Below are 21,739 nucleotides of genomic sequence, written 5' to 3'. Positions count from 1 at the left end.
GTCACGTGTTTCTGCTCATGTGCAGCCCCACGGTCACCCCGCAGACGTCGCGATGAACGTCAGGTTCAGGTTGGTGGACAACTCCGGCAATCACTCCGTCATCTACTAGTCCGCGGCAGGCCAGGCGCATCACGCACCTTCACTCTTACGATCACTCTTCATCGTAAACTCCTCATCACAACGCCCTTGTTCTCTCGACATCGTCACTGACCTCAACGCGCCCATTATCGACGTCGACGCTGATCGCTCTCTCCACTTAGATAAACAAGATTTTCCATTTCTGCGGCTTATTCACGCCTCCCCTTACTGCCATATCACATACACCTGACCGACGAGACGTTCCGCCGGCTTCGCCACCATCTCCTCCCTCTCCACTTTGGGCCTCTCTACCCCTCTTGCCGCACAACAAAGCGGCTCGCCCATCGTGCAGAGCTTAGCCACCCCTTCCCCAACCGCCTCGCCGCCGCCGCCGACTAGTAAACGACCTCGGAAACCGGACAATACCCCGCCACCCATTGCTAAGCGCACCAAGTTGAGCCCCGTCCAGCGTGCCACGCCCCCGCTAGAAGAGACCCGCTCCACCATGTCGTCCGACGGCGAAGATGACTTTTTCTACGACGACGTCGACGAGTTCGACGAGGACGACTATGTTGATACCAGTGAGTGACATGTGCTCACTACACCCGTACACCTAGGTGCTTACTCATCCAGACATGGACTCGGAGACGGAGCCGGATGACTTCGATGTCATGAGCCCCACTGTTGAAGGTGAGTTATATTGTCCCTGTTCTAGCTAACCAATGCAGAGGCTCCGGCTAAGAAGCCGTACGATGTCGACTACAAGGTGCACTCCCCGCAGGAGATCAAGGACATGCAGAAGAAGGAGATCAAGAAGGTGCAAGACCTGCTCGAGGTCCCCGTAAGTGGCAGTGATCCTGCTGTTGCTGACGTCAGGCGTCTTCCGCCGCCATTCTACTCCGCTACTACTCTTGGAACGCGGAGAAGCTTCAGGAGGAGTTTTGGACCGACCCCGCCAAGTCAATGGAGGCTGCGGGACTGCCGCCCCCGGGATCACCGAGCACGTCCACTCTTGGGCTTCCTCCGGCTTCGGCTCCGTTGCAGAGCCGAAACCCTTTCCGCCGCCAGCTGACTGGTGACGAGGAACCTTTTGACTGCCCGATCTGTTGCTGCGACTACCCGCCGGAGGAGTTCGATTCTGCGACGTTCGCGTTAAGCTGCGGGCACCGCTTCTGCAAGATGTGCTGGAAGGAGTACATCACAGGCAAGGTCAAGGGCGAGGGAGAGAGCGCCTCCATTCAGTGCATGGAGAACGGCTGCAACCGGGTAGTCCGCGAGGAGGTGGTTGACGCAATCGTCGACCCAGCCGTATCCGCCAGGTAGGTCTACCCGTGAATATGACTCTGACACGTAGATACCACGAGCTTCTCAATGCTGCCTTTGTTGCCGACTCCCCGAACCTCAGATGGTGTCCTCACCCGGGATGCGAGTACGCGGTCGAGTGCAACCAGGCGCCGCCCCGCATGCTCGACCGGCTCGTTCCGACTATCGAGTGCAAGTGCGGCCATCCCATGTGCTTCGGATGCGGGTATGCCGACGACCACCGCCCTGTGCTGTGCCGCATCGTGAAGAAGTGGGAGAAGAAGTGCGCGGACGACTCGGAGACTGCCAACTGGCTCAATGCGCATACCAAGGAGTGCGTCAAGTGCCAGTCCACCATCGAGAAGAACGGTGGATGCAAGTGAGTCCTCGAGACAATGTGATGAACTGACAACAGCCACATGACGTGCAAGAAGTGCAAGTACGAGTTCTGTTGGGTGTGCATGGGTGCCTGGAGCGAGCATGGCAATAGCTGGTACCAGTGCAACCGCTACGACGAGAAGTCTGGTGTGGACGCTCGTGACCAGCAGGCCAAGTCCCGTGCCAGCTTGGAACGCTACCTTCACTACTTCAATCGTTGGGCGAACCACGACCAAAGTGCGAAGCTCGATGCCGACTTCTACAAGTCCACCGAGAAGAAGATGGAGGAGATGCAGAACACTGGTAATCTGTCGTGGATCGAGGTTCAGTTCGCCAAGGAAGCCGTTAGTACCGTCATCAAGAGCCGAATCCTCCTCAAATGGTCGTACTGCATGGCCTTCTACCTCAAGCGCAACAACATGACTGAGCTGTTTGAGGACAACCAGCGTGACCTCGAGGCTGCTGTCGAGAACCTCTCGTATCTCCTGGAATCGAACATGGCCGAGCAGCCTATCGCGGAGATCCGTTCGAAGGTGACCAACCAGGCCGTAAGTCCTCTTCATGGTTTCCCCTGTTTCCCTGCCAGAGCTGACGGATCAGGCCTACGTCCAGAAGCGACACGACATTCTTCTTGACGACACCCTGAGGGGCTACCTTGAGCGCCGATGGGAGTTCAACGTCGACTAGAGCCTTTCTCACAGATGAACCCGGTCGACCCCTCTACATAGGCCGCTGGTTCTTGCCTTGTACATAGCCCCTCATGTATCTTATACTGCCATTGTTCTTGCCTTCAGCATGCATTCTATGAAGATGCGGGATCGCTGGTTGCATGCTGCGTCACGAGTGCCCTTGTGGTCTGGGGCGCACGACGGAAGGGTGACGGGAGGATCTGGTGCTAAGCGGGGCACCAGCCTGTTCGCAACATTGAGTGTCAACTACTTGCCACCACTCTGATTGATACCACACACTTCTTCACTCTACCCTACCACCTTCTATACCTACTTACTCTAACGACATTCTCTACGACGCTCTTTACGACACTTGCACTGTGTCTCCTGTGCCTCGACTGCTCCTGCAACACACTTAACTTCTTGAACCCTACCTTTCACCATGTCACATGTGGAGGATCTCAAGGCCGCGGTCCAAGTCATGGAACGCGTCACGGAGAGTATCCGCCAGTTTGACACATACTCTTTCACTTATATCCCTCCAGTGATTGACAACTCGAGCGGCACTGTCTGGAAGGGTGACGAGACTCACGGTCTGAGGAAATTTCTGGAGAAGATCTTCCTCGATGAGACTGCCTTCTCGCAGGTGAGCGGTGTCTTCCCTGCTGCATATTCTTACGGACCAGATGTTGGCTGACGGCGTCAACCCTCGTGAATCGCCCCTTCCCATCGCCCTCGGACATCAGACGTACTGGAACACAATCACCCACGCCCGCGGCCCGATCCCCGCCATTCGAGCAACATTCAAGGGACCTGACAAGAAGGAAGCCTTCGTGGATGTCGTCGCTCAGGGAGGAGCCGAGTGGATCAGGCTGTTCAGCAAGAAGCCCTCTCATCTGATTGCCGAGTTTCGAGAACAGGATTCTTACATCAACTCGGACTGGGAGTCTGACGAGGACTCCGGCTGCGAGCCTGACAAGGAGCCTTCCCTCGACAACAGCATCATTCGCACCGTCGACGAACTGCTCGAAGTTATGCACGCGCAGACCCCTGCACCGGGAGGCATCATACCCCGTCTCACTCTTCGTCTTTCTCGGATCGAAGAGTTCCCAGAAGGCGGACACCCAGACCCTCGTTTCGCTGCCACGTTTGCCGCGGTGCGAGCGAAGGGTGTGAACCTTGTGTTTGGGGATCTGAGTGATGTTTCGGGCGCTGCTGGAGCTCTTCCTGCGACGCCTACCACCTTTGAGTCGCTGAAGCCCACGCGACGGATCAACCTCGATCCCACGGCTCTCATGGGTTTGTGCTCCGACATCCTGCACCACCCTCTCCCCGTGGACGACGAAGAAGCGCGCCGCCGCTTCTATCGCCCCGAGCATCTCCTCGGGAGCGACGGACAGCAGAGCCAGAACAGTCGCGAGCTGTATCGTGCCATGTGCGATGAGATGATCCAGCCGGTGGTCGAGACGCTCCAAGCCATGCTCGACGGCGACAACGTTGAGTTTTGGGCGACCCGGGGAAGCATCACCTACCTCCAGGAGGCCATCAGCGACTCGGAGGAGGCGGGTGTGTTCGGTGAGGGAATGGAACAGCGTCGAATGCGACGACTCACTGGTCTGGAGGAAGGCGATTTCTGGGAAGGGAGTCGGTACGAGGGCAAGGCTGGTGTACTGGCCAACATGAAGCTCCATGTATTCGACGAAGACGACAAGGATCTGGAGCACCCTCTTGTGAAGCACACGACGAGCTTCCACGGCTCACTCGGAGCAATGTGCACCGACCTCGTTAGCCAGTACCGCAAGTCTTTGGCCGACAGCAAGGCCGCGCGCAAGCTCCCTGCCTTCCTCCAGGCCAAGCGCCTCCCGGCCCCTCGTGTCGCCAAGATCACAACCCCCTTCACTGTCGTTTCCCTGGAGAGTTTCGCTTACGGAGCGCGGGAAGGCATGACCACAATGACGATGAGCCACATTGTCTTCCGTGAGCTCTGGGGCCAGCGCAGTTGGAAGGAGAAAGGCTGGAGCCAAAGCAACTACGAGCTTGAGGACTCGGCCCCTGCCAGCGACCCCCGCGCCGTCGTCTGGATGCTTCCCTACCGCTCGCTCGCCGAGGCGAAGCGGTGTCGCTTCCTCAAGGGAGACTACTCGTACCCCGTGTTCGTGCAACGCATCGTGCGCGACGAGAACGGCCGCCGCATTCCGCTCCCTCCAGGAACCCGGAACCTGGACGACATTCCTCAGGCTGGCGCTGCTCCCACCAGCGCCGCCCAGTAAGCCCGCCGAGTTTGGCGGCGAAGAAAATGCTGCAACGTGTATCATGAACTGTACGCATATACTCCTAGACATCTGTTACATTATGCATAAGTGATCTGGCATCAGGGTCTACCCCTTTGCAAAGCTATGGCGCCTTGGCTGAGAGTGGTGCACCGGGTTGCGGGAATCGGTCGACGACTCCTCACACAGGCACCATGATGCTACCACTCCTTTCAACAACTGCTCCTGGGACCCCTGGGTAAGCATAGGTCGACCAGTGGCCAGTCCATGTGGCGTGCGCGGTAAAATGCAACCGTTCCCCCGAGGTCAAACGGGCAACACTCCTCGGACGCATCAGGGGCACTCGACGTACACCTAATACGGATTCGACACGCGCCTCTGACCGGATTGCGACGGTCACCCCTTGTCGTTGGCGGAGTCCAATGAGGCTGGAGCTGGTAGCGCCATCTTCGAAACGTCCATGAGTCGCACCTGCCTCTCGATGAAGACTCATGCCTGCGCCGTATTGGTAGCGTGCTTCATGTCGGTACGTGAATGCGATTGAGCATGTATTGACGGGGGCGGTGACAGGCAACATCTGGAAGCATCGACAGCAGCTCTAAGAAGTGATAAGAGCGAATACGCTGTACTAAAGGCATCGAAAAGACTCATGCATTGCTGATTCTTCGCAGGCCTTGATATGAGGTCTTCATCTGCTGCTCTTTGCCATGTTAAGGCTTGAGCTAGTCATCCTCGCATGGACGGTCCATTTCAAAGCAAACTCAGATTAGCAGCTTATCAGAATTTCAGGGATATGTCTGTGCAGTTCCAAAGCAACGAAGTTGGGATAGAGTCACCGTCGTGCATCTCGATCTCTGCACTATCGAGATCCGCAATGATTTCTTGGCTTTGCTAGGAATCATCCCTCTGAGTGCTTGAGCGGAGAGACCTCCTTGCCCGGCGGTGCGAGCTATGACCATCAGGCCCTCAATGCGATACGGACAACGGGGTCGGTGTCTTAACGAGCCCAGCTCCGACGCGTTTGAAACCATACCCTGGGAGCTGTACGCAGCCTCCGCATGCCGACGTCTGCAGGTTCGTGAAGGTTATGCCATCACTACGATGCAAATGCGCTTGCAGCCCAGCGAGGGAAAGATTCACATGGACATGCACCAGGTGCGTCTGTACACGGACCACTGGATGTGAGGATGTGAGATCATCTTTGAAGAATCTGTCGAGATGTTGCGAAATGAGTAGCCCTTGCCCGATGACTCTGGGGTGCCAGCACTGTTACGCCCCTGCAGTTCCTTAGCGGAAACCCACCTGCAACACCGCACAGCGTCTCGGCGTACACAGACGCCTTCGGCGCCTTCCCCACGTTTTGCCCTTGATGCTTGCCTCATTTGATGGCTCCTATGTTCACTGATGCCGCCAGCTTCTTGGCAGCACAGGCGTCGAAGACCAGCGTATCAGGTCGGTGAATTGGCCAAGTGCTGTTCCTTCTTACATTGCCGGTCTCTCGATCTGAACCCCGCAAGGGACCGGAGATGGTGTTTGAATCCGCACCTGATACCCAAGGGCGGCATCCTGCTATTGCTGCTGTTTCAACATCGCCCACCGTCATGACCGTACTCCGCTGCACTGACAGCAGTAGACACAGCAGCTCAGGACTGCACCACTCAGCTTCTGACACTGCTCTGACAAGCGCATGAAACCACTCGGTGAGCGGTCACCCGTTGCATCTCGTTTCGATGTGGTTGTGGAGGTCCAGCCCCCACTGTACTGGTGATACGTACCATCGCTCTCCGATGAAGTCTGGCCCAGTGCTAGTACCTCGGGGTGGCCGTGCTGACCGGAACACCAACGCTGTTGCCTCGACCAGTCGATCCGACATCGAGCTCTGAGTACATAAGGAGACCAGCGATGTTGTCTTTCGGACCACCAACAACTCTCAGCCTCACCTCTCCAACCAGACTCAGCAATCGACCTTTGTAGCACTACACCTGTAGCCACTAGCACCACCAACTCTTCACACTCTTTTACAAGCCAACTTTCCAGTGAGTGCCCCCTCTCCCGCGCAACCGTCAATCCCTCAAACGCTGACATGCAGACGACACTCTTTTCACAATGCAGCTCCACAAGCTTCTCCCTCTCATCGTGTACCTCGGTACCGCTACTGCGGCACCGCTTAGTGGGGACGACTCCGACGCTGGCGCCGGTTTCGCCTCTGGTGAGGGCTCGGGCCTTGAGGCTCTCCGCAACGCCAAGATCTTCGGCGGTCCCGACATCGTCATGAAGGGTCCCATTCTCCCCAAGAGGGGCGAGCACAAGTCCGACGAGGACGGTGACTGCGATGATGACGACCAGGCCGAGGACGACGGCGACAGGAACGCGGAGAGGGCTCTTGACGAGTCGCTCATGGACCTCATGGCGCGAGGTAAAAGCAGCAGCGGTAGCACGGGCGGCAAGGTCTCCCAGGTCGCCTCCACTCTCGGTGGCATTGGTTCCGCCATTGGCGGCATCAGTGCCGTCGGTGGCCTCATCCATTCGCTTTGGAACCACCACAAGGAAAAGGAGCAGCAGGGTCAGCAGCAGCAGCAGCGAGACCTGCACGACACCACCGCCGTCGATCTCACTGAGTTCCCCCCTGAGGTGGAGAACGAGCTCAAGACGCTCTATGGACGCGATCTTACTCTGGACGAGCGTGCGAACTGGGGCAACATTGCTTCCAACATTGGCAAGGCCGGCTCCGCCATCACCGGTGGCCTTGCGATCTTCGATCTTGCCCGCAACATCCTCGGCGGACACAACGACAAGCAACAGCGCGATCTCAACAATGTAGAGTTCACGGCGGAGGAGGAGGACCAGCTCAAGTCGCTGTTTGGACGCGACCTCACCTTCGAGGAGCGCGCCAATTGGGGCAGGATTGCCTCCAACATTGGCACGGCCGGCACCGCGATATCGGGCATCGCAGGAATCGGTGGACTCATCAACCAGATCTTCAACTCCGACAAGGGCCAGGAGCAGCAGAATGGCAAGCGTGACTTTGTCACCGAGCTGTCCCCCGAGGTTCAGGACCAGCTCAACACTCTATTCGGACGAGACCTAACCCTCGACGAGCGTAAGGTGGACTGGGACCACCTGGGCTCGATCCTCCGGATCCCTAACTTGGGTTTGGGCCTGGGCCCTGTCCGCGTTGGCGGGCAGCAGGACAAGCAGCAGGATGGCCAGCACCAGAATGGCAAGCGCGACTTTCAGGGCACTGAGCTCTCGCCCGAGCTCCAGGACCAGCTCCAGTCTCTCTACGGGCGGGATCTCGCCCTCGAAGAGCGGTTCAATTGGCGCACTGGCCTTCAGGTTGTAACCGGCATCGCCCCCCTCCTCCCCTTCGTCTTCGGCAACCGTGGCGGTGATGACAAGCAGCAGCAGCAGGGACAACAGCAAGACGGTCAGCAGCAGAATGGCAAGCGCAGCTATGAGACAACGGAGCTCTCACCTGAGGTTCAAAACGAGCTCCAGACGCTTTTCGGACGGGACGTCGACCTTGATGAACGCGGCTGGAAAGACGTTCTCCGCTGGGGAACCCGTCTCGCCCCTCTTGCCCCTCTCGTTCCCCTGGTCTTTGGCAACCACGGTGGCGGTGACCAGCAGCAACAGCAGCAGCAGCAGCAGCAGCAGCAGCAGGGACAGCAGGGACAGCAGCAGGATGGTCAGCAGCAAAACGGCAAGCGTGACTACCAGATCACTGAGCTTTCGCCTGAATTCCAGGACCAGCTCAACACTCTCTACGGCCGCGACCTGTCTCTCGAAGAGCGCGGACTCGGCGGCATCCTGAAGTTCCTCGGTCCCCTCTCCAGCATCATTGGACTCACTGATGGTGGAAACGACAAGCGTGATTTCCAGGACGAGATCTCGCCCGAGGTCGAGGACCAGCTCAAAACTCTCTTAGGTCGCGACCTCACCGTCGAAGAGCGCGGACTCGGCGGCATCCTGAAGTTCCTCGGTCCCCTCTCCAGCATCATTGGACTCGCTGATGGTGGAAACGACAAGCGCGACCTCCAGGCTGAGCTTACCCCCGAGATGGAGGACCAGCTCAAGACTCTCTTTGGTCGCGACCTCACCGTCGAGGAGCGCGGACTCGGCGGCATCCTGAAGTTCCTCGGTCCCCTCTCCAGCATCATCGGACTCGCTGATGGTGGAAACGACAAGCGCGACCTCCAGGCTGAGCTTACCCCCGAGATGGAGGACCAGCTCAAGACTCTCTTCGGCCGTGACCTCGCCGTTGAGGAGCGCGGCCTGCTGGACTTCTTCCCGGTTATCAAGGGCCTCTTGGGAGGCTTCGGTGGCGGCAACGGCAAGCGAGGCTTCCAGGACAATGAGCCCTCCCCTGAGGAGATCGAGAACCAGCTCAAGACTCTGTTTGGCCGAGACCTTACTCTCGAGGAGCGTGGAAAGTGGTCGACCGCTGCAAACTGGATCGGCGGTGCCGGCATGGCCGCTGGCCTCATCAATAGTCTCCTGCCCATGTTCCAGCGCAAGGACGACAAGCAGCAGAACGCTGCTCGCGGTCTGCAGGGCGGCGATCTCTCCCCCGAGGTCGAGGAACAGCTGAAGACTCTCTTCGGCCGGGATCTCGCCTTCGACCAGCAGCGGAACGCCGCTCGTGGTCTCGATGAGAGGGGCAAGTGGGAGAACATCAAGAATGTCGGCTCCTTCGGATGGAACGCGTACCGTGCGGCCGATCAGCTCTTCCCCAACGAGGTCGAGGGCGTGAAGGATAAGGTCAAGGGTCTGTTCTCCCGCGATTACTTGGAGGAGGAAGCCCTGGCCGACCTGGCCCGACTCAATCTGCAGGAGAGGTCGGCGGCGCAGGGACGCCTCCGCCCCTTTGACCCCATGGGCCCCATCGGCCCCATTCGCATGGGTCCCCTTGTTAACCCCGTCTGGGGCGGGGAGTACCGAAATGGCATGGAGAGCTGGACCCACCGGAAGCACGGAAAGCGTGGCTACGATGCTACTGCCCAGGCCTGGGAGCAGGAGCTTGCTGAGCAGCTCCGAGCTGGTCTTTCTGCCCGTGGCCTTGATGCCTTGGCTTAGGAGGTCATGACTCAACAATCGCTGTAGCTTGTAAACCGAAAGCAATGTATCGAATAGCATACAAGCCCTTGTACACGAAACCCATCATGGAGTCGGGTCTCCTTGGTTGTTGAGGCTATTCAGTAACGTAAGCGCTCTCATACAGAACCTCTTACTCATGAGTCTGATGATGTTAGCCGCATGTGCAGAGCTGATTCGAATTATCACCGCAGAGAACACTTCTAGTAGTCGTTTCGCGCCAAGGGTGAGCAATCCGCCACCTCGGGCCAAATAACCGTGCCTGAAGCCGCGCGTCGCTGACGTCTTGGTTACATCAATTTCGGCGTCGCCGCCTTCCTCAACTTCGACACCAGACCATCCTAAGCCATGTACGACCCGACCTCCACAGTCTCGGCACCCCCGCCGCGTTATCTGCTCGAGTCCGACAGCTCAGATGAGGAGGGCCAGGGGCAGTACGGCATGGAGGGCGTGCGTGCGCCGAAGCTCCGTGTGTCGGCTCCGGAGATCTCGCTGCGTGCGCTCGGCGAGTTCAAGCCTCCGCTGCAGGTCGAGAACGCCGTCGTTGGCGTAGGTCAGGCAGGAAGCTACCTCCTCAGGAGTACTGGTGGGCGAGCGAAGCCCCTGTTCAGTATCGAGGCCGAGGGAGATCGACTCGGCACTGCTGTTCAGCTCGAGGGCGGGGAGCTGCTGGTTGCTGTGAAGGACGGACAGGACTGGGACGTCGTGCGCAAGCTCCTCGACAACGTGCAGGCTACCAGGTGGTGAGTGCGATGCACTCTAGCTCTGAATGACGGGACGTTAAGCTGACATCAGGACGATCGTATCGACGTACCTCCCCGCACTTTACATCCCGGAGGAAGGCGAGGAAGTCAACCAGCCCTCTGTTCGCGCACTTCCTCCGACCGAGGGTATCGCTAGCTACACGGCACCGAACTACGTGACCGGAACCGCTGGCGCTTTCCTTTCTCTGGTAGGTGTATCGGCTGTTCACCGTCGCCCCCCAGAGCTGAAGCTGACACCCAGGCTGCTCACCCGGCGTCGAAGCTCGATGTGTCTCTGCGCCTACTCCCTCTCCCGCTCAGTGGTCTGCCGCGAACAGCGCTGTCAACGCTGCCGATTAAGGTCATGCGGCCGTTGTGGACTGAGGCCGACGACGAGCCCTTCCTCGCGCCGGGCATGGGCAAGCGGCCGACCGAGACGCGGCAGGAGGACACTGGTGGCATGTACATGTAGGCGATCAGGGCGGACAAGAATACAGCAGCATTGCACAGCAGCAGGCATGTGAGATATCTAACACTAAATAATGCATGGTATATGTGACAACACGACTACACTAGAGCTCCTCGACGGCATCGCGGGGACGGTAGACACCGCCCCGCGACTCGATCGCGTCGATAACGTCCTGCGGCGGCCGGCCAGTGACACGGACGGCGTACAGCCCTCGCTTCTTCTTGTCTGTAAAGTCAGCTCTCTACGTCGGTTTAAGCAGCTTGTGCTCGCTGGGTGGCGGCCGTCGGGGGCCGCGCGACACATAAACATCCGCCTGCTGGAAAACAGCTACAGTCACGCAGCTGGCATACTCGACGGCCAACTTGCACTTAGGCTCCAACAAGCACGGAATCACTCACCAATACGCTGCCACCTCGCGACCCAGCTCTCCTCCGGCTCCATCATGGCGATCATGCCGTCGTAGATCGTCGACGTGCACTCGACAACACGTTCGGCGCTCCCGCGCATGTCCATGACCTCCTCGCAGTTCGGGCATCCGTAGTCGACAAAGTCCTTCTGCGACTGCAGAATCGAGCACACGAGGCACGCACGGAGCTGCGGCTGGCGGGCTCCCTTGGGCGGCATGGTTGTTGCTAGCGGCGGGGAAGGCGAAGGGTGAGACGGAGGAAGTTGTGTCGGGCAGCGGTTGAGTAGGGTTGAGAGGGCAGATACGTGGAGCCTTCAGTCGGTGTCTCTATCCTCAATCCAGCGTGCGTGCCAATGAGCGAGGTGTAGAAGGGCTTCGTAGTGTCGTACACACAGAGTATTCTCGAGATGACGACCACAGGTTTATTGTGAAGGTGCAGAGCGATGGTGGAGGGTGATGTTGGTGTCATAGGCGCGCAGCACGTGAGGTGCCTCTTGCATGCCTACCGGTGATTTTGCCACCCAACGGTCCTCGAACTCATCTCACTCGAATACATTTCGATCACGCATCTCCAAAACACCCCAGCCTACCTCTCCCTCCCCAAGAAAAACGCATCCAAGATGGCGTCCGAGTCAACACCGCAAGACTCGCTCTCGCTCGAGGAGACGAACAAGGTGCGCATCTCGCTGGGCCTGAAGCCGATCGGCGCCGAGTCCGAGGACGGCGAGCCAGAGGAAGAGGACCGGGACGCGATCGCGGAGCGCAACTTCTCCGAGCGCGTGCGGGAGGAGAAGCGGCAGCGTGCCGAGAACGAGATCAAGGAGCGGATAGAAAAGTACGTAACCCCCCTCCAATATACATCTGCTGACAGCCCACAGACAGAAGAACCAGCGCGCGCTGCATGCGAAACTGAAAGGATCGACCCTCGGCGATGCAGGCAAGGACGATCTCGATGCGAAATCGTGGGCGAAGAAGCTGAAGAAGCGCTCCGCGAAGCGGGAAGCGGAGCTCGCGGCGCGGCGGGCGAAGGAGATGGCCGAAGCGGACGCGGCGGCATATGACGAGCGGGACCTGGTCGGCCTGCGCGTCGCGCACGACACGGATGACCTCGTCGAGGGCGAGGACGTGGTGCTGACTCTGCGCGACGCGCGCGTTCTGGACGGGGAGGAGGACGAGCTGCAAGACGTCGCGCTCGCGGACCGCGAAGCCGATGCTGCGCGGGCGGAACGCGCCCGCCGCGCCAAAGCGCAATACACGGGCTACGACGACGAGGAGTTCACAACGGGCCGGATCGGGAAGAAGGCCGAGGTGCTGTCCAAGTACGACGATGGGTTTAGCGCGGACTCGACGCGCGCCGAGGGCTTCCGGCTGGGCGAGGCGCCCCCGCCCAAGCGCGTCGAGGAGGAGGAGGAGGAGCTCGGCCGCGCACCAGACAGCAAGGTCAAGCTGTCGCTCGACTTTGCGCAGGACTGGGATGTCGACGACTACATGCGCGAGGGCGACAAGGGGTTCAAGGTCAAGAAGCGCAAGGTGAAGCGCAAGACGAGGCAGCGCGAGGTCGACCCCGAAGACAGCGCAGCAATGGACGTGGAACCGACCTTTGAGCGCCGGCGCGTCGAGGACGCTCCCGACAATCTGGTCGATGACGACGACCTGCAAGCCGCACTGGCACGGAGTCGGCGCGCGAACAATAAGAAGAAGCGCGTTCGCCCGGAGGAGCTCGCGGAGCGCATCAAGGCGGAGCGCGAGGCCGAGCCCGAGCCCGAGAAAGAGGCGGAAGGCGAGGACGACGGACGTATCACGTTTGACGAGACGAGCGAATTCGTCCGCAACGTCACGGCCGAGGGCAAGATCAGCCGCAGCAAGAGCGCAACGGGCACGCCGGCGCCGCGCACCGCTGTGTCCGAGGAGCCGGAGGGCAAGCCGCAAGTCATCCAGATCGAGCGCGTGGAGGGCATCGAGGACGCGGAAATGTCAGACGAGGAGGACGGGGACGACGAGCTGGCCGAAATGGCGGCGCGGGAGGGTCTCTCGTTGGCCGAGTACAGGCTGAAGATCGACGCGCAAATGGCCGAAATGTCCCAACTCTCTGCGGAGGACGCGCCGGACGCGCCGACAACCGAGGAGCCCAAGATCACGCAGGGCATGGCCGGTGCTCTGGCCCTGTTGCGCAACCAAGGCAGTCTGGAGAAGAAGGACGCGGCGACGCTCGAGGCCGAGAAACGCAAGGAGCGGCTGCAGAAGCAGCACGACCTGTGGCTTGCGGACCACAAGCGGCGTCTGGCGCGGGAGGAGATGGACAAGCTCGCGGCACGCGGCACAGCGCACCAGAAGGACCAGGCGCAGCGCGAGTACGAGAACCGCCAACGCGAAATGGCCGAGGCGAAAGCCGCCCTCGAGGAGTTTAAGCACTACCGCCCCGAGGTTGAGCTGAAATACCATGACGAGTTTGGGCGCGAGATGACCCCCAAGGAGGCTTGGAAGAGCCTCTCGCACCGCTTCCATGGCAAGACATCTGGACGCATGAAGACGGAGAAGAGGCTCAAGAAGATCGAGGAGGAGCGCAAGGCCAAGGCTATGCTTGCGGGCGATACGCCGCTTGGCATGGGGGCTGCGTTCCAGAAGAGACAGGAGAAGACGGGCCAGGCCCACATGGTGCTCTCCGTTGGAAACAGGGGCAGCGTCCAGAAGAAGTAGTAGACCTAGATGCATCTTTGTATGATAGCACATATTGTGGCTGTCAGTTCTTCGGTCAGTGGCCTCTGTGCTCGCTTGCTGATTTCACGTGCACCACAAACAAATTGAAAAGAGCTTATTGAGAGAACTAACTGAACTCGTCCGGTAGTACGATAAGATTTCTTACAATTACACGTGGGGTACTGTCGTCGCTGGGTTGGGAGAAAAAGTGTGTATGATGTGTGCGTGCGTGTGAACAGAAAGTAAGAAAAAGCCAAACTAAAAACGGTGGTGTGTGGAAACGGTGACGAAGTAGTGGGAATATATGTGGGGTGATAGCGACGAAAGGAAAGAAAAAGGAAATAGAAACTGACGGCGAGACTACTCGCGCTCGTCTTGGAACACGGTCTGCGCGTTCTCCACCATCCACTGCACGCTCATCGCCTTGCCAGCCATGTCGCCGAACTCGCGGCCGGGATCCTTCGAGCGCAGAAGCGTTGCTGCTGTTAGCTAAGAAAGTAGGCAGCGACAGCTGTACTCACGTCCAAAGACAACACCCAGGTTCTGGCTCGTCATCAAGTTGACTGCGCTCTTGGCCGTGACACGGTTCAGGTGCAGCATCAGCACCTTGAGCGTGTTGTAGTGGTGCGTCGGCAGCTCCTTCAGCAGGGCGCACAGAGCCTGGTGCTTGTTCTTCGGGTCGCGGATGTCTGAGTGTCAGCTAGGTCACTGAGATTCTTCAAGCTTAACTCACTGGCTGCAGCAACAAAGCTCTCGTGCAGGTCGTGCGTGAGCAGCGGGTTCGGCAGCTGGCGGAAGTACGACTTGAGCACCGACGTAATCGAGCTGATGTCGTTGAACGAGTCCGTGTCCATGAGGTCGAAGCGGTCGTAGTTGCCGCGCTCGAACAGCTGCGTGATTGCCTTGGACTGCGTCGATCCTCCAGTCTTTCGGTAGATACCCTCGTACTCCATGCCGTTCGCCTCGACCGCGTGCACACACTTGGTGACGATAACGGGCACGGGCGACTGGTCGGCGATCGCCTGCTCGGTGAGGTCGCGGCCGAACATGGACGGCGGGAGTGGTCCCTCGTCGATGGGCTCCTTCTTGATCTCCTTGCCAGTGCACGACTTCGGAAGCTTGTCGGCGCACTTGGAGTGACAGACGATGCCGCATTCTGTGATTTGTTAGTCGAAGCACCGAACGCTATAACAAAAGAATATACTCACGACCGCACTTGACTTCCTGGAGACCCCACATCTTGTCCTGGCACAGCTCGCAGCGGCCAAGACGCATCGTGCTGTGCTGCTGGAAGTTGTGTTCCCGAAGACCGACCTCGGTCGAGGGACGCATGCCGCCGTTCTTCTTTTCGCGGTCGGCAGCGGTGAGCTTGGCGCCAGCGTTCGACTTGATCCACTTGAATCGGCGAGCAGGTGCAGCCTCGATCGGCTCCGGCTTCGGGACGCGAATGACGCGAGCGGTCTCCTCCTGCACCTCTGGCAAGGTCGGGGCGAGGGAAGACATGGACGGGCTACCGGCCTTGTGTCCGTGAAGAGCAGGCTTGAGAGTCGCCGCCGCGGACGTGCTCTTGAGCTTGTTCTCCATGCTCTCCATCTGGCGGGACAGCTGCGTGTTGAGCTCGGCAAGCTCTTCGTTCTTAGCGGCAAGAGATGTCGACTCCTCAAGGAATTGCTGCTTTGTCTCGCGCAGTTCGTTAATCTCACGCTGCAACACTTCACGTTGCGCGGACAGCGGCCCAATCTCGTCACGGTACTGCTCCTTGATAGTCTCGAGACGCCTGCTAAGCGAATGGCCGAGAGTTCCAGGAGCGTCGTCGACGTACTCCATCTCACCCGTGGCGACTCCGCCCTTGGTCGCCTGCAGCTCCTCGACTTCGGCGAGCGAAATGTCGCGCTGCGCACGAAGTCGCGAGATGTCGCGCTCCAGCGTTGAAAGGCTGTTGACCAGGTCCTGGGAACGGCGGCGCATGCTCTCAGCCCTGCGCTCATCACTGGAGATGACTGACAGACGGGCAGTCTGGCCATGAACCTGAGCACGCAGACGCGAATTCTCCGCCTCCAGCTCACGGCGCAGTGCCACCTCCTTGTCATACTCTTCACCTGCGATCGTCAATCCCTCGCTATACTGCTGACTCGAACGCTTAGCTCCAGTGTACTTGTTCTTCAGCATGGTGGCAGTGTCTCGCAGGTTGTCGTGCTCGCGGATGATCTCGTTGAGTAACGTGAGGTCGACCGCCACCTCCGTCGCGTCCGGCGCGGCAGAGGCCACAAGCTCCTTGAGGGTGATGATTGCGTTCTCGGGATCCATGCGGACGGAGATGGCGGACTCGACCGAAGGGCGGCGACGAGGCGTTCCGGCAGGCGGCAGCTTGCTGTCACTGGGCGAGAGCAGTCCTTGCGACTGAGGCATCTTGTCCGAGCCGTTGGGAATGGGCGGGCTGTGCGAGATGGTGACGACGGCAGGGGATTCGGGGGACGCCGAAGCTGACGACTCGCCTGTCGCAGCCTGAGACGGGGCCTGAGACGTGTGCGAGTCGACCGACGACGCAGCCTTCTCGCGGGCTTCCTTGACGGCCACGATTTCCGCCGCAGACTTGCCCGAGCTCTCCATCTCCTGCAATAAGCTGGCAAAGTCGGGGTCGGAGAGCGAGAATGACATGTTGCCGAGCTTTGGCGCGGAGATACGGGGGCCCGCCTTGCCTTCAGGCGACTCCTCAGTAGGAACAGACACGCGGATCGTTTCGGGTGACTGGGGTGCAGGCGACGAGCGTCCCTTGTCAAGCGCAGGAGCCGCCTTGATCGTGGCCTCTGAGCTTTCCGCCGAGACGTTAGTTGCGCGCGTCGGCGAGGTGACAGTGGAAGGCGACGACGACCGGGACGGCTGGTCGCTGGACGATGCTCGTAATGGGGACGGTGCCCGCGGCTCGGCTGCAAACGTGGCGGCAGCGCCATCCACGCTGAAAACCATGCCGGGGTTGATCGATCTCCTCTTCGACGCCTTGGTGGTCGGCACACCCAGACCTGCGCCGCCGCCGCCAGACGGGCTGAGACCAGGAGTGTTGGTCGGCGAGCGTGGCCCCATAGGCGAAGGGTTGCGCTGCGGCGTCGCCAGCGAGCCACTGAGATTTGGTGCGGAGGGCGAAGATTGGACCGATGTTCCCCCTGGTGTTCCAACATTAGTGACCGCATACGGGCTGGCAGGGCTCAGCGGCATAACCGGGCTCGCGGTGGCCGAGCGTGAGACCTCGTTGTCACTGGACCAGTCTCTGGACGAGACCTGCGTCGTGTCCAGAGACGGGGGCGCGCCTTGACGTGGAGTAACAAAGGCTGGAGAACCAGGTCGAGCGCCTGTGCGTGTTGTGGGACTGCTGCCACGGTCGGCGCTCGGTTCGCGCGAATGAGGTTTGCCAGTGGGTTGCGTTTCACTGTAAGGGCCGGAGAGGGAGCGTTGCGGTGAGGCAGGTCGTACGTTGGACTGGAACGTCGGCGATGTCGGCGCAGACGAGTTGCGGTCCTGCGGGGGCTGCACGGCGCCGGACGCAAGCAGGTTGAGCGACGTCGACGTGGACAGCGCCGGGAGCCGTGCCACGCCTCCTGGAAGCGGGCTGACCGTGTCAGTGCCGCCTTCCCGCTCGGCGCGCTTCTTCTCGGCCTCTGCCCGCTCTCGCTCTTTTCTCGCTGCGCGCTGGCGCTTGGCTTCAGCGTGTCGTCTTGATCGCGCCACACGCTCGTTGTGACATGACATGCAGTAGATGCCCTGCGTCGTTTTGGCGAAGACCAGCTCCTCAATGCGACGTTTGCAGGTTCGACAGGTGAAGCAGTGGGCGTGGTACGACTCATCGCCCGTCATGATAGCTTCCTCGGTGATAGCTTGTTTGCACACGAAACACTGGTCAACGTTAGCCAGGGCACGGGCTTGGAACCTTGTTCGCCGGTCGACCGTCGCCGAACGCGATGCGCGACCCGGCGTGTTACGGCTGTCTCGAACTTACCTGGTAAGAGCAGTTTCCGCACACGGGATTGCCGTCGGAAAGCAGGAGAAGGTTTGTGTCTGCAGATACCTTTTCGTTGCACTTGGCGCAGCGAAAGCAGTCGACGTGCCAGAGCGCAGAGCTGGAGGGAGCGGGTCAGCATCGGTGCATCCAAGAATAGAGGCCATTGGAGCCAGGCCGGTGGGCTAGCGGCTCCGAAGGAACGGTCACACTTACCCAAACGCAACGACGATTCCGCCGTTCTCCTGGTCGATGACCTTCTTGCATCCTCCGCAGCGAGCCTCCATCTCGCCCAGAGATGTGACAGATGACATGGCCTCCTGGTTCACGCCGTTAACGGATTGACGATGCGAGGAACGCCTTGACCTCGGGAGGTCCGGGGCAGCAAGCGTGCTGTCGACCTCGGTCATTGTTCGTCAAGTTTCGAAGCCGGACAAAGGGGCGGGAAGGCGGAGGTGATGATGCGATGGTGACGGAGGGTTGGCGGCGCGCGTCCTTCGAGTGTTCCCTTAGATGTCGACGGAAGGCATTACCTATGCACGCGTGCCGAGAATAAGGATGGTGTGGAAACTTTTGCTGTTTGCCGGGTGTGTGTGTATGCGTTGTCGAGGTGGATTGAGTGCTGGCACCTACCTGCCAGTTACGCAATGATCGAGATCGGGATCCGGCTCAGACACGCGTGGGAGGCCCTTGCCTAGTGAGGGTCGGGGGGTTGGGTGAGGGAGGGCGAAAAGAGGCCGACGACCGGACGACCGACGCGACGGAAGCAAGAGGGACCGAAACGAAACGAAAGAATGGAAATCAAAGAAAGGGAACGGGGAGGAGGGAACAGCAAGAAACTGTGTCGAGGAGAGATGACGGAGGAGAGGGGGAACGGTACTGGGGAGGTTGCGTGTGGTTGGGATGAGAGGTGGAGAGGAAGAAGGAAGGTGACGGTCGCGACGATGGGCGGAAGTAGAAGCCGGGTCAAGCAGTGACACTTCCGTCTGTCAACGTCTAGCCGTCTAACCGTGTCGTGTTCGGGCAGTCGACAGTGCTAGGGGACTGGGTCAACGCTGTGACTGCGGCTGTGTCGTTTAGTCGGAACGACTTTGTTCGTGGAGTGATGCGTGGTGGTGCTGATGCGCTGTCTGGTGTGTGTGTGTCGGTGCGCGGCGGCTGTGAGCAATGGATGCTAAGGCCAAGGCGCGGCAAGAGTACGGGAGCGACAGGAGCGGCAGGTGCGGCAGGTGTGCAGGAGCAGGTGTCTGCGAGAGGGGAGCCTTGCGTAGGGAGGCGTTTTGGTCTGCGGCGAGTAGTTGCGAGTTTGGGACGAGACACAAAAGTGCACGAGGGTTGAGTCGGATGTGCAAGTGCGCTGTCGTGGTCAGCCGGGTGCGCAGTGAGAAGCGCTGGGGGTTGAGACAGTGGGCTGGACTGTGACGACTGTGAGGAAGAGGGGAGCCTGTCCGTCTGCGAGTTGCAAGCGGCACAGTGAAAGGAGGGGTCGAGTTTGCTGCGCGATGGCGTACCCAGAAACAGAGACGGGGGTTAGGAGGCGCAGTGTCGGTGCGCTTTGGCCTTCTCGGTTCTGGCTCTGGCTTTGGGTCGGGCTATTGCTGAACTGGGACACCCGAGGTGATGGGGTGGGTGGGCGTCGGTGGGAGAGGGGCGATGGAATGGGCGAGTCGCGAGTCGCAATCGGACTTTGGATGCTTTGGATGTGTATGTGTGCTGGAGAGAGTTGTTATTGTGTGTATGTGCGTGGTAGAGCAAAAGGGGAGAGTGCGGTGGTGCCGAGTGGTGGTGGCAGGAATGGCGGACTTGGCAGCAGCAAGCACAAGGTAGAGTGCTGACTGTGCAGAGGGCGGTCGGGCAGTGGAACGGGTTCACGGGTCGACGGGTGGACGCGTCTCGTGCAGGGTAAAGCAGGGCCACAGGGTTCATCCGGAGTTGGCTGGGACCTTCCTCATCTGCACAAAGTGAGTTGAGTGACTGTTCGGCCCAAAGGGCGACCCACACATTGATGCAACCTCGACATTGCGTGCATGAGCCGTGCATAGCCTGCACAAAGGCTAACAGTAGTAGCACAGCTTGAGCCTGGGCATGCAGAGCTCCAGACTGGCTAGGCCCACGGCCCTGCAGGACACCCATGGTGGCAGTCAGGAGTGCGCTCCGGCCCTAGCCACCTCCTGCCGGCTGACCCTCCTACCCTTCTTTGCTAGCCTTGCTCCCTTCTGCGTACGCGCCCATTACCCTCCATCCTCTTTTCATCGCTACAAGCTCGTTCCACGACGCGGTTCCAGCGAAAGATCCCGTCCAGCCGCCCAGCGCGTCAAGTTGAGTCTCAGGAAACATCACGTGGTCATTCCCTGACATCCCATCACTCCCAGTTCACGTTCACCTTCTTGCGCGCCGCACATCCTTGCACATCCAGAGATGTGGGCAGGTGAGATGGGCACTGTTTGAGCTTATTTGCCTGTGACTACTGCTTCTTTTTTTCACTGTGCGCCGAGCAGCGAAGCGAGACAGGTTCCGGCGGATATCCTGGATCCCACCGCCGAGGCCGAACCCCGACGCGTTTTGAATTCAAGTAGTGAAAAGACGCGTTGGCACGTCGGTGCGTCGGTGCATCGGTGCGTCGGCGCGTCGGCACCCAAATCGCAGCTTGTCCAGACCCACTGTTCCAGATCGGTCTGGGGGGGGGGGCCGATCTCGACTCTGCGTGCAACACTCGCTCTTGCCCACCGCAGTACCCCAATTTTGGGGGGCATAGGCTTCTTGGCCATCGTGCGACTAGCGTAGCGTATAAATGAGCATTCGCCTCCCCTGTGCATCAATGTCTCCGTCCTCGCGGGGTTCTTCAAGTGCTTTTAGAGAGGAGCGTCGAATCGACGTAGAAGCTTACAAGTGTCAGAGTCCTGGAATGCAGGCAGACTGGAATGCCGCGGCTACGGTGCATATGGTGTCGGATACGCTCGGACGTCTCTCATAGCTTTCGTCTCATCAGTCAGTTCGTCGTGTCGTTGCCGCAATCAGCAGGCCAGCATGTGCTTGCGTCTGCCATATAGGCGCCAAATTACCCCTCAGATCCTCAGGATCTCATTTCGGTGCCGCGCGCGCAGGTGTGTGCGCGTGTGCAGCGATGCATTTCACAGCTGTGCAAGGCGAAGCACTGGGGCGCCAATTCGTCTGTGGGCATGTTCTCCGGCCAAGGGGAAGGCAATGAATGGCACTCGTACGTCGAGAGCTACAGGAAGCAAGCTACCAACTGCGACGGGTCATGCACAGAGACTCCAGGACGCTAAGCAACATGAGCTAGGAACATGGGTCCAGAGGGGTCCAGAGGGCCCCTAGTGCCGTGTCGTTTCGAGCACCATAGACATCGAGGAGAGGGGTGTCCGTGGGAGACCTTGGAACTAGCAAAGGCCTCCCCCGACCTCGAAGAAGTGTAACGTAGCCTTCGCCGACACTTGCATGCATACGGCAATGAGTTGTTCACGTGACACGCAGTCGGCTTGCTCACTGGCCGTGCAGCTGTGACTTTCTAGCTGATAATGCCAGAGATGACCCTCAACACAGAGACCTAGTGGCAGTCCCTCTCTGCAGACCCGCTTTCCCCCAGGAGGCAGCAACTGTGCCAACCCTCTCGCAAGTGTGCGCA

At 59.6% G+C, this 21,739-nt stretch overlaps 7 protein-coding genes across 7 annotated transcripts; 5 read left to right on the top strand and 2 right to left on the bottom strand.

Annotated features, from left to right (window-relative positions):
• Window positions 1-52: 52 nt before the first annotated feature.
• Window positions 53-2,445, top strand: A1Q1_02809 (ariadne-1 protein-like protein; the record flags this gene model as incomplete). The annotated part of the gene is made up of 7 exons (XM_014324038.1): window positions 53-69; window positions 337-659; window positions 807-919; window positions 1,006-1,397; window positions 1,484-1,714; window positions 1,796-2,306; window positions 2,359-2,445. The coding sequence occupies 7 exons, from the start codon at window positions 53-55 to the stop codon at window positions 2,443-2,445; spliced, it is 1,674 nt and encodes a 557-aa protein (XP_014179513.1).
• Window positions 2,446-2,868: 423 nt separating this feature from the next.
• A1Q1_02808 (uncharacterized protein) lies at window positions 2,869-4,696 on the top strand (the record flags this gene model as incomplete). The annotated part of the gene is made up of 2 exons (XM_014324037.1): window positions 2,869-3,072; window positions 3,113-4,696. The coding sequence occupies 2 exons, from the start codon at window positions 2,869-2,871 to the stop codon at window positions 4,694-4,696; spliced, it is 1,788 nt and encodes a 595-aa protein (XP_014179512.1).
• A 2,106-nt stretch (window positions 4,697-6,802) lies between these two features.
• Window positions 6,803-9,772, top strand: A1Q1_02807 (uncharacterized protein; the record flags this gene model as incomplete). Its single annotated transcript, XM_014324036.1, has 1 exon — window positions 6,803-9,772. The coding sequence occupies one exon, from the start codon at window positions 6,803-6,805 to the stop codon at window positions 9,770-9,772; it is 2,970 nt and encodes a 989-aa protein (XP_014179511.1).
• Window positions 9,773-10,138: 366 nt separating this feature from the next.
• A1Q1_02806 (uncharacterized protein) lies at window positions 10,139-11,005 on the top strand (the record flags this gene model as incomplete). The annotated part of the gene is made up of 3 exons (XM_014324035.1): window positions 10,139-10,533; window positions 10,586-10,742; window positions 10,796-11,005. 3 exons carry the CDS (start codon window positions 10,139-10,141, stop codon window positions 11,003-11,005), a joined length of 762 nt encoding a protein of 253 aa, XP_014179510.1.
• Window positions 11,006-11,105: 100 nt separating this feature from the next.
• On the bottom strand, window positions 11,106-11,626 carry A1Q1_02805 (transcription initiation protein spt4; the record flags this gene model as incomplete). The annotated part of the gene is made up of 2 exons (XM_014324034.1): window positions 11,106-11,227; window positions 11,401-11,626. The coding sequence occupies 2 exons, from the start codon at window positions 11,624-11,626 to the stop codon at window positions 11,106-11,108; spliced, it is 348 nt and encodes a 115-aa protein (XP_014179509.1).
• A 402-nt stretch (window positions 11,627-12,028) lies between these two features.
• On the top strand, window positions 12,029-14,105 carry A1Q1_02804 (uncharacterized protein; the record flags this gene model as incomplete). Its single annotated transcript, XM_014324033.1, has 2 exons — window positions 12,029-12,243; window positions 12,287-14,105. The coding sequence occupies 2 exons, from the start codon at window positions 12,029-12,031 to the stop codon at window positions 14,103-14,105; spliced, it is 2,034 nt and encodes a 677-aa protein (XP_014179508.1).
• Window positions 14,106-14,465: 360 nt separating this feature from the next.
• Window positions 14,466-18,506, bottom strand: A1Q1_02803 (signal transducer; the record flags this gene model as incomplete). The annotated part of the gene is made up of 6 exons (XM_014324032.1): window positions 14,466-14,587; window positions 14,627-14,794; window positions 14,839-15,261; window positions 15,314-17,993; window positions 18,097-18,217; window positions 18,313-18,506. 6 exons carry the CDS (start codon window positions 18,504-18,506, stop codon window positions 14,466-14,468), a joined length of 3,708 nt encoding a protein of 1,235 aa, XP_014179507.1.
• Between the last annotated feature and the right edge of the window lie 3,233 nt (window positions 18,507-21,739).

This window comes from Trichosporon asahii, assembly GCF_000293215.1.
Source record: "Trichosporon asahii var. asahii CBS 2479 unplaced genomic scaffold scaffold00051, whole genome shotgun sequence".
Lineage (NCBI taxonomy): Eukaryota > Fungi > Basidiomycota > Tremellomycetes > Trichosporonales > Trichosporonaceae > Trichosporon > Trichosporon asahii.
Note: the sequence above shows the minus strand (reverse complement) of the source record. Positions and strands in the feature narration are given on the sequence as shown.